General features: G+C 36.6%; 1 protein-coding gene across 2 annotated transcripts in view; it reads left to right on the top strand.

The window, feature by feature from the left end:
- Positions 1–12157, top strand: part of ptprn2 (protein tyrosine phosphatase receptor type N2) — a 158285-nt gene that overhangs the window by 115539 nt on the left and 30589 nt on the right. The window contains exon 13 of one of the 2 annotated variants that reach the window (XM_057323437.1): positions 11574–11789. The exons of the other annotated variant lie outside the window; for it this stretch is intronic. Coding sequence (XP_057179420.1) covers positions 11574–11789 — 216 coding nt within the window. The remainder of the gene's footprint in view (positions 1–11573; positions 11790–12157) is intronic. 2 annotated transcript variants of the gene reach the window in all.

The following is a 12157-nucleotide window of genomic DNA, read 5'->3' as shown; positions in this document are numbered from 1 at the left end:
TCATTGCTATTATTTTAAATCACCATTTAAAGATGCACGACATTGTCTTTTATAATCAACTTATTTGTAATGTACAAAATGTGCTTCAAATCCAAGACAGTTTTACAAGCATCATCTGAAAGACATTTTCTTAATTTGTTTTGATGCTGGCACACCTCATGTTTTGACACATGAGCTCATACACTGTTACATAATATTGTACATATACTTTGTACATAATAGCTGAAATGGAGCAACTTTTGAATATAGTGTATTTAAGGGTGCACTGCAAATAAGAATACTTTGTGGACAATATGATGTATAAAAATGGTGTAGAATGCCGTATTTGAACAAAAATCAGGTCATAGCCATAATCAAAAGCCATCATTTATCAGAGCCATGCGCAGTAGATTAAAAGATCTCACCATCATATGAGATTCCTAGACAGATGACTATACAAGAACACTGTATTGTATAACTCAGAAAAGCTCATCAAACTGAGTTAAATGGAAACAAATTAAAGTCACAATGTAGGGTTGTGGATTCACATGCATGAAACAACAAAGAAAGAAAAATCAATTACTTGAGGGATTATTTTTTTAAAGTTGATTTATGACTTTCTGAAGTTATTATCATCAAGGTTTCTAGTCAAGCAGTGGAATGGGGGTAACCTCATAGACTAGTCCTTCATTTTGAGCTATTTTTGACCTCACACTGCCTTTCATTACAGTCACAGGCTGCTTTTAAAATTGCCCTTAGATCAAGGGAAAACCAAGATGTCATGTGTGAATGAAAGTCCTAATCGGCAGTAATGAGACCGCATACAGGAACAAGGTGGCACATCTGACTGTGATGTATTAATAGCGAGTAATGATGTCTGCAGTGATGGAGTTACAATAGAAGATCTGTCAGACTTTACAGACATTACATATTGACAACTATTCACAAGACTAGTGCCAGAACTAAGGCTATATTTTTACTAATAGAAGTGCTAATAGAAATGCAGACTTTGGAAACGTTGCAAATCAAGGCTTTTATAAATGACTAAAAGAAATGATTTTACTGGGTAATCAGATATGTTGTTAACAGGGCCGTATGCAGGATTTTGGAAATACCAAAAACAGAATGTCACAAACAAAAAAATTTACTTTCTTGATCTACATACAGTATGTGCATGTTAAAACGTTTGGAGTGCAAATTACATAACAATTGCTAAAACCATAAAAACCACTCTGTCTTTTCATGTTTATCAGTAATGAAAGTAAACACATGGTCAATTGATATTTTTATACAAATACTACCAGATTGAAATACAACCTGTCTTTCATAAAGGATCATAATGCATTTGGGTTTGAAATTACATAAAAGAGATTTCCATTTTTTAGTGAACTGTCCCTTTAACTTTTTTGTGTAGCTACAGAAGTTGCAGACACTTAGGTCAAAAAATAGGTCAACTTAAAATAATATAGAAACAGAATTAAAGAACGAGAATTTGTTTAAAAGTGATGCATTTGGATTATTTGCAAATCATATGGTTGTTTTAATAGGCTAACCACAACCTATAAACACACCTGAGTCAAAGCCACGCAGTTTAGCATGAACTAGTGGAGGTCTGGTAATGTTTTTGTCGCATCAAATTGACATTAAACACATAAATGATATGTTTTCGGCAAGTTTGGGTTACTGAATATTACAATCGGTCGTTTACTCAGGTTTGTTGTTTAAATGTTGACGCACGTCAAGCACGCTCAAAACGAGAGTGTAAACTTCCGTGCGCTCTGAAAAGAGGGAGAAAGCGACGCAGTCAGCATTTTGTAGACGCGACATGTGAATGGCCGCTAACATTTCTATAAAACATTAAACAGTTAGCTACTTACATCGCGCTCTTTCTCAGTAGAAACTGAACTCGAGCTTGACTTCTGTCAATCTGTCAACTCACGCCTTCTTTCATTTGATTGGACAGTAATCCTTGCCTTTCTTCATTTGATTGGCCAACTCAATCAGATTGACACTTAAGAGCGCTGTTAAACAGCTGAGGTAGATCTGAGATCAGTTATCTAGGCGTTTTCTACTAAATTGGCATTTTTTTCATGAAAAAAAAAATCTGTCATAATTTACTACCTCTTGTCATTTCAAACCTGTATGACTTTCTTTCTTTTTCTGCAGAACACAAAAGAAGATATTTTGTTAACTGTTGTTAACTGGCCCCCATTCACTTGCATTGGTTTTCTGTCCACAATAGAAGTGAATGAGGGCCAGTGCTGTTCGGTTATCAACTTTCTTCAAAATATCTTCTTTTGTGTTCTGCGGAAGGAAGAAAGTCATAAAGATTTGAAATTGCAAGAGGGTGAGTAAATGATGACAGAATTTTCATTTTTGGATAAACTATCACTATGAGCTTTTTAAAAAAATTGCTAACTCTTGAACAGTCAAAGATTCAGTTTCAATAAAGTGTACCACCACAACCGACACCTGCAGTCAATCTGACTCGTCTCATATCATGTCTGCGGTAGAACCAAATGGAGGAAAAATAACTCCAGATGGTTCCGCATAGCAATTCATGCCAACATACAAGCTGCATGGGCTTCATTACAAATTATTTCATATTTTTTTCACATATTTCTATTGTCATATTTGCAAATATAAATTAGACTCAATTATCTCAACTAATTCTCTGTAAGACCAACTCATATTTGTTATTTTATACCTATAACCATCTCTTTGAATGTATTAAAGGGTTCTGCGTTGAATATCTTCTTTGGATATTTAGAAATATTTTTAAAAGCAACATAATGAGCAAAACACAATGTACCAGCGTCTTATTGTGAGTTGAAGTAGCCTCTTCAGGGCAATACAATTTTCTATATTCTTTCATTTTCTTGAAACCGTAGATGAATTGTGAGCCACAGCCACTAGCCACGCACATTTATTACAGATCAACAATGACATCACTGTAATCGTACTAAACTTTTGGACGTTCAGCTATTGCCTTCAAACGTATAGGTCTATAAATTGAAGACATCTCATCTGATGAAACATAAATACCTTCTGCGAAAAGAACATATCAAAACTTTTCAAACAGATAGTACCCGGGTCACTGGTCTTTGGGAGAAAGGAAAGTAGCAGTCTGTAATTATGGCATCAGCCAGACTATAGTGGTGGCAATTTAGATGGGTACTGTGCTCCAAAAAAAGATGCAACAATAAACTTCTAACCTATCTCTCCTCATGTACAGTATATAGCATAAAATAAACTTCCCGGGTTTGAAATGCTGTTTTATTAATTACAGCTTTAAGTTAAAAGTAGGGCACAAATCAGAGATTGTGTTACTCTGTGCGCTGTGTGGGAGTGTGTTTTAAAGTGAAGGGATTTCCATGCTCCAGATATATAATCTGTAAATTTTTTCTTAGGGGATAGATTATAGTGGTTTGTTTATTTCTATACCATAATGAAGACATGAAACCTTTTATCCTTACTAGTGAAATATTTATGTCTAATAATTATCTGTCTCGGCTGTTCACATTTAACATGAACTCAGTCGTTCACGTTTCACATCCACACAAAAGGAGCAATAACAAATATATCAGAAAACAGAATCTTAGTACATTTATCATAGTATCAAAATGTCAAAATGTGCTCCAATTTCATCATTAGATTTCGTCACATTTCATTTTACAACGACTTCCAAATATTTCCTTAAAAGAGCAAGAGGTGCTAATAGAGTCAAACATAGTAACAATGGCTGAAGGCCCTAAGAGTACACTCCTCCTAATGAAATCCATTACTCTTACTTTAAAGGGAGCCTATCAGAAGTATTGATGTGGGCATTAAGGGAATTCTTTAATTGTGGGCTCTGGCCTGAACAGCTCCAAGTGTGGTACTGAACTGTGAGTCAGCACTTTACACAACAGCTACACAGTGTAACAGTAATTGCACAGCTTAGCTTGTTTTTATGACTTGGCACAATGTTTTAACTTTTGTTCGATAGATGTTTTCACAGCAGGACATGTCAATTCCATGTCACAGGGTGATCTTCTAAAATCTCTGCTTTTGTAATTTCTTAACAGCGCTGCAGTAGTCACAGCTTGGACTGTTCTTGAATGCATGCACATATATTATTGGGATATTTCCACCTTGACTAAGTGAAGGAGAGTCGAAGATTCCGAAAACAGATTTTACAGGATATTCAGCCTGCTGTTGCAGATTTTAACAGGATGTTGCAACGTTTTTTCACACTCTTCATTTTCATGTTTTTTTTATTTGGATTTTCAGTCATGGGTAAAAATCCCACATTCTGTTTAGAACATTATTAAAAGTGCTATGTACAAAAGTTACTGTATGTTAAATATCTCAAGCAGCACAAATATACCTTTTAGATCTCGCCCTGTTGAAAAAAAACAGCATATGCTGGTTTGGTATGTTTAGATGCTAGCTGGTCATGTGCTGGTCCTTAGCTGGTCATGTGCTGATCCATAGCTGGTTTAAGATGGTCAAACCAGCATCAAAACATACCTAACCCAGCATATGCTGTTTTTTTCAACAGGGCACTCTCCATTTTCAGTTTTTATTCTTAGTAACTGTGCCGGCTCATGGTTTGATTTTCTTTACTTGTTTGCCTTTTCAGTGTTATTTTGCAGCTAGCTCAACTGTGTATGTTGTGTGTGTGTTGGGTTTTGATCATGCTGAGTCTGTACACACAAGATGACAAGCGTAGCATTTACCTTGATCGCTAGCTTGTTCATAGCTTTGAACCGCCTGGCATGGGTCTAGCTCTAGCCTAGATTCAGACAATGAGGGAGCTTATTTTAACAAGCTAATCTACGGCAAAGACTGCAGCGACATGGCCGACACATATCTCTCCCTAAATTAGTCCTTTAAGCCTTATATATGTATGAGACATAGCGAGCCAAATGTTAGCGCTCGCCAATTAGTGCTGCAGTGTTCAGCGTGGATTAGAGACGGGTTTGTTTTTCCCCCCATCTTCTCCCCTCCACCAAATCTCTTTCATCCATGAAGGAAATGTAAAGTTAATTCACTCTAAAATGCCCTGAAAATGTCACACAATAATGTTGGCTCATCAATAGAAAATTTGATTCATGTTCTAAAATAGCAAAAAGCTGAAAGTGTTAGAATGAGCTGACGGGCTGGGTGTTTATTAGACATATTTTTGTTTTTAACTGTAATATTTTTTGTATATAGGAGTGCTGAGTCAAAAAAATATTTGATTATCTTCTGGCTTCGTGATAGCCCAAACAGCATGCTCTTTATTAGTTAGTAGTTATGGGTATGAAAAATTCACAAAATTGGTATGGATAAACTATACCAATTAATTTCACACCCAACATTAAATTAAGCAGTATCGTGTTTTTAAGTAGCATAAAAAATGTATTGCTCTACTGTGGAAATATGGTTCTGAACTTACATTTTAGCTGTCTAGTGTTAACCAGGACAGGTTAATAGGTTAGTAAATGACAAACTGTAGCCAAAATGATAGTACAGAATACTGCACAGATATCAGAAGTGTATTTATATAAATTAGGATTTCTGTAGAGCACGAACGCACAGAACATGTTATGGCACTTCAGCATCAGACAAGTTTCCATAAGATTTATACTAGCAGTTCGGCAAATAGTTTTTAAATTCTGAGTTGGCCTTGTGTAAATCTTATGTTAACTATATGCTTGTATCGGTAATCTACAGTTAGAACACATGGCTGTACTTGATTAAAGATACAGACAGATGGCTCAGCGTGTCACTGTGGTTGCAGGCACTGTTTACAAGTTACTCAGCCTATGACTGCTCCCTGTATGCAGATGCCTGTTTAACATCACTTTTTTTCTGTTGTCTGTGATTTTAGATTGATCAGTAGAGTTAAGTGAGAACATTAAATGATGGTACTGTCGTTTGTCAGTCACTACAAGATTGCAGCCAGAAGGCGTGCAATGCTTTCTTTATATAGCACTGAGTGGCACTACAACAAGGCACTCTTGGCTTATATTCTGGTTTGTTTGGCATGGTGTATTGCTATAATGTCTCTTATGATTACCTTGAACAGTTTAGAGATTTTTATTAATCTAGACTCTGTTGGTTGGAAATGGCACAAAAGGTTGATGCATCATAAATTGTAAAATCCTGATTCAGGACACACATTGTAATTTTGATGCTTGCAGGCATTTATCCCAAACACACATATCATTTACTTCAGCAGTGGTTTGACTAGCCAGTCCATAACCTAGGAAAAGATGGAAAATAAAGAGAAGGTGAGGTTAAAGGTGCGAGTACATCTGGCTGGGGCTCACGCTGAGGTGTGTTTATCTGATATAGAGATCCTGGAACAGGCGAAGCACTTTATTTGTTCCTCTATCATTTCTGCCAAGTCCAGCTGTCACGCTGTAGGACAAAGAGGGGTACGCAGGGGACATTGGAGGGAGGAGTGCAGCTGAAACCAAAGATAAACTGAAGACCCCTTCCATGGACTCGTCATCTGCGTTTGACGGGACCCCACCCCCCAAGACCCTCCAGCCCTCAGACACACACACACACACACACACACACACACACACACACACACACACACACACACACACACACATACAGCCACTTACACCTCAGGGGCACATGTTGTATAGACCTTACACACTCTGCTTTTGCTTTCTCTCTCACACACACAAACACTCAAACAAGACCCGCCCCCCCCCAACACCCCCTCTCCCTTTTCCCTCTCTCTATTCTCTTCCATAGACTCGGTAATCCCTCTCTGCTTGCTGCAGCTGTTGCCCTTCTCAAACCAAACAATACTCTTCCAAAAATTTGTATGAAGAACAAAACAATTTCCTTTCGAGTTATATTTTGCACTGGATTTCCGCCATCAAGACAATCATAGACTCGCAATATATATGAAAGCAAACCGCGTTTCTTTGCTCTGTGCTCATCATCAAAACTAGAATCAGAATTGATATTTTAACCGCAACGAGTCCGATACAAAGGGTGAAAAACGTAAGAGAAAGCTTCAGGAAAATCCAATTCAGCAGGCACAGAAATCCCGAATAGTTGAACTGAGTGACAAGTGCTCTGTCCATTCAAGCTACCCCGCGCGCTGTGGGCAACATGTGGAGGCATCGCTATAGCAACCAGTGGATGTGACATGTGCTACAGACAGCGCTTCGACTCTCGCTGAATATAAGGAGGGGCTCCGTGAAAAAACCCTTGCTTTTCAGTCGCACATGATCATTCAAAGGACAAGACAGCCCACTGCAGCTTCTTATAAGTCTTTGGGAAACGTGACGGACGATTTAGCTCGTTTATCTCCCTCTCTTACTTCAGCCCTCGTTCAAACGCTTATTTTTCTCCGCTTCTGTAATAAATAAATAAAAATACACGCCAAGCAGCGGCGGCGATTTATTTTCTCTAATCGAAGTGGAAGCGAATTGGGAGGCTAAAAACTTTTATTAGGTAGCGGGATTGCGAGAGGAGGCTGCGGTCGGACATCTGATGGTGAAAGGCGGAATAGGATCTTGCTTCCAGATGAGAAAAGCATCCCTCGCGTGCTGTCCGAAAATGGGACCAGGTAACTATCTGACTGGACTTGCAGTTATATTTGGAGCACATGTTTCATGGTGTGAAATAAAAGTAACGAGGCTGTGGGCGGATTTGAAAGCCCCGTTAAGCGTCACCTAAAACTTATGCGCATCCGGATGCATCTGGACTGATAATGAGAGTGACAACGGTCCTGTAAGACTTAAATGGCGGTGGGCTATAACGTGACACAATTATTTTAAAACTCTTCTTGTAAGAGATGAATCTGTTGTTTGAAACTCAGCCATTGTGTGAAATGCGATGGGCAATGTGGTTTGCAGATCGTTTCGTAATTAATTCGTGATTCAGTGTAGAAGAGTGTGAGCTGTGTAGAGAGTACGCTATTTTAAACACCGGCTGATAAAGCACCGCTCATTTTAGAGGCGAAATCGTTAGGATATGTTTAGCTGTTGTTCAGTTAGGGATTACACAGTAGAAATCGATGGCACTGGAATTGGTGTTTAGGGTCCTGCCGAAAATCAAATGACCTAAAATAAAAAAGAATCCATTTAAAAAAAGAAAAACACGTGCTTAGACCGGGAGAAAAAACGTATGACGTTTAATTGTAGGGACTATTTTAAAGGATATAGACCTACGTATTTGATTGCTTTTTGATCATATCATTTTTTATGTAAATGCTTTGACAATTTTTGCAATAATATTCTAAAAACTTTATTGAGTTTACAAACTTTATCGTTAGTATTTTAATTGTTTTTAATTACTAGCAAAAGTTAACTTAAGTAAAATGTTTAAAGTGAAGTTTGAGATGTGAATTAAATTCATAAACGACTAATTAATTGTCGATATTAGGCCAACAGGAAACCACAGACAGGACATTCATGCAAATGCAATTTTGAAATTTCACAAACGACTAATTAATTGTCGATATTAGGCCAACAGGAAACCACAGACAGGACATTCATGCAAATGCAATTTTGAAATTGAACAATGGATAAATATATTTTTATTTATTTAATTTACTGGCTGTTGCAATTATAAAAATTAAAAAATACCACAAAGAGAAAAAATTCAGGACTATAAGAGTACACGAGAAAAATACACAACAGCTTTTAATATGTCTGATATCATGAGCATGATTTATCAAAAAGTTATTTTATTATGTGTCAGCTTTTTAGTTTAGTCTATTTATTTATAAATTTGTATTGTATAGATAATAATAAGAGTGAATGTTTTATTAAGATTGAGCCATTATTGTGTGTCCAAGTGAAAGGATATTTTGGCGGCCTTGTCTCAACCTTTTACCCATCACAGTCTCCTCCACCCATCCCTTCCTTCAATGATTTAAATCAGCCAGGGCATCCCAAATCCATCTGCCTTTGTCCTTCCTTAGATTTCCATTTTCTTCTTGTTTGTCTTCTATCTAGCAGAGTGAAAAAAGAGGAAAAAACTTTTGAAGTCAATACAGATTTATTTATTTAAAATTGCTGTCGCTGACATTTTTCTGGTCATACATTGACCAGTGGTCTTTGTGTTAGGTGTTGCTTTGGTTTTGGCGTGTACAGTAGTCCTGGGTTTCAGTAGTTTTGTAATCACAGATCTAAATGTTGTTGTTTATTCATTGGTAGTTTAATAAAAACAGAAAAGTACATGAATATAGAAAAAAATTGTCAGTGTTGCAAAGTAACATCAGCTGAAAACTTTGGACATTGACCATATCTGATGACCCTGCATACACACCTATTAATCTAGGAAGACATTTTATCTAGCAACATATTTTTCACGCTTTTTTCTTTTTTTTCTTTATTATTTATATTTCTTTAGTTTATTTATTTATTGTTTTTCATTTTTCAAGTCGAACAGCTTTATTCTCATGTCATCATATCAGTATGGGTATATTAAAACTATTTACTTAACAAGATTCACTAAAGTTCATTGAATTTTTTTTATTTTTACTATTTATATACATATTTTATATACTTCTTTTTATATAATTTTTATTATACATATAAATAAATATTTCTTTGCAGAAAAATATTTATGACATTTAAAATTTATATTTATGCTTGCAGAATTTCTTGTGAACCTGTCTTCTCCTGTGAATCAGAAATTTGCAAGTCCAATTTTATTCCCCACAGAAGAGCAAAACCATAAAAGCATGAAGAATTCTTCCTTTTTCTGCGTTTTTTTCTTTTGCTTTTGCTTTTGCTTTTGCTTTCACTTTTTCTTTTTGTTTTATTTTTTCCCTCTCATATTTCACAGAAAGTGTATCTTTCCAGGTTTTATATTAGCTAAACACTATAACACCAGTGTGTTGTGTTGAAGGAAAAAAACAGATTATTTTAATTATATTGGAGCTTTTATTCATTTTGGATTTTTTTATTTATTTTTGACTTTATAAAATTTGGAAATTTCATCTTTACTATAAAAATGTGCTGTTTATATGTTTTCTTTGTCCTCATAAGAGCAGGTATATCACAGATTGTTAGTTTAAATCGAAGCACACTCCATGTTATTTATTAGTTTATATTAACCCCTAAATGACAGAGAGGATTTTTTATTTTGTTTTTATCACATTTATTGATCACGGCTTTATATGCATTTCTCATGAATCTTGTCGAATCAGAGGGTTTATGGTTAATTTGTTAATTTTTTATTTATAACAACTACACAAAATGACTCCAGGATTTATTACCATAATCATCAATAAGATGTACTGTAATCTGCATTTGAAATGGAAATAGACCAAGTCATATCAGGGCAATATTTTTCAAATTTTCTTTGATATCTTTTCTCCCTTTTTTGTCCGTTTTCAAGTCCCTTGCTCAAATGCCTAATGCATGTATTCTATTTAGTTATAATTAATTGCGGACATTATTTAGCCAAGCACAATTTTCTTTTCAGAACCAGCTTTTTATGTTGGAGATCTTTTCATGTAATTCGATTGAGAGCGCTAAGCCTATAGAGAGATGGAGAGAATCAGAGAGGGGGGGAGATTCTATTCCAGCTGAATACACCCTCCTCTCCACACACACTCCATGCAATGTTTGATGGGTGGAAAGCAAACCATTTCTGCAACAACAAAACCTCACAATCAGAGTAGAAACTCATCCTTGGAACCTACTAAACCTCACAATTAGGTCCTGATATTTTTGCAACGTGCAACTTGTATGTCGGAGATTTATGAATGGAATTAAATTTAACCTGAGCTACATTTAGAGAGTCTATGCTTTGGGAATTTGCATTTAGTTATGCAAGGTATAAGGTAATCATTTTTGTGCAGTGAAGAGTTTGGAAAGTAATAAATGTAAATCAGATTATTAGCTTTCAGGAAAATGTAAAAAAGTTTTTCTGAAAAATCGCTAACAAGATGGCATCTCGCTTGCTTACGTAGCTTTTAGTTCTGTGATCAGTCAGTTGGTATGATAGCACTGAATACGAATAGAACCAGATTAAAAAAATCAGAACCCATTCTAAAGACCTCAGTCTATTCAGCCTCACAAGGCATTTGTAAACAATACGCGCCAATCCTCCAGCAGCTTAGCCCCGGCTGTCAGCCCTCCCCCCGAGGGGCTAACGAGCCTGACAACCCCCTCTACACTGGAACGTTAGTGGGGCTTGGACCTTTTAGGTGCTCCCCCATAGCTTAGCCCCTCTCCCATTTTATTAACTTGGAGGTCTGAGCCAATTCCCCCATCCCAACCAAACCCAAGATTTGGAGGCTAATTAGCAACAAGCTGGTACAGTGAGGACCGACCCTAATTGCTCTGTGGTGGCATGTTTTAACCTGCCAAGACAAGAGTGGAGCGGGCCTTCACTTACCGAGTGTCAGCCTGAGGTCTGTGTATGTGTACGCCTGCATATAGAATGGAAAATAATATGAGTGATTGGACTTTTTAAATATAGCATATGAAAAATAATATTGATTACTGCCACCAGCTGGATGTTGTGGTCACATCATGGTCAGTAGGATGATGTCATTGAATGATATGTTGAATGTGCAGCATGTGCCTGTGTTTTTAATTCATAATGTTTATCTGACTTATCTGTTCTGATTCCAGAGGGTCAAGTTGAACCAAATCCCAGTTGTCAAACAAAGTCAAGTGGAGCCAAGCAACTTTTTGATTCTGGTGGTAGTCTCCATGGTTTTTATTGTCATGGTATTGGGGATGTCGGGGGCGCTGTACTGCTTGCGCCATCGCTCCCACCATAGGCTGAAGGAGAAGCTTGTCGGTTTGGGAAATGACAATGGCCACGATGCCACAGCGGCCTATCAGGTAAGAGCAAGTTGATTTCTTTCTGTTCTTTGATATTTAACCCTGTAACAGCATCCGTATTAAAATGGATATGTGTAACAATACTTAAACCAGTTTATTCATATATTTTAAGATGTTTTAAATATCCTGAAAGATTATTTTATCATCCGTTTTTCTATCATGCAGAAAGCCATATCCATAGCAACACAGTCCATGTAAGTAATCAGCAGGTGTAATTTTAATTTCTCCAAAATGATTTTAGCTCATTACCAAAAGGCAATGGAATTTATTTAAAGCTTCTTTTTCTTAATTATGACCCATTGGAGCAGGCACAGATGTCCTTTCACGACAGCGGTGTTTAATATGAATCCTAATTGAGGCAGAGCCCT

This window comes from Triplophysa rosa, linkage group LG1 (genome assembly GCF_024868665.1).
Source record: "Triplophysa rosa linkage group LG1, Trosa_1v2, whole genome shotgun sequence".
In the NCBI taxonomy this organism is placed as follows: Eukaryota; Metazoa; Chordata; class Actinopteri; order Cypriniformes; family Nemacheilidae; genus Triplophysa; species Triplophysa rosa.
Note: the sequence above shows the minus strand (reverse complement) of the source record. Positions and strands in the feature narration are given on the sequence as shown.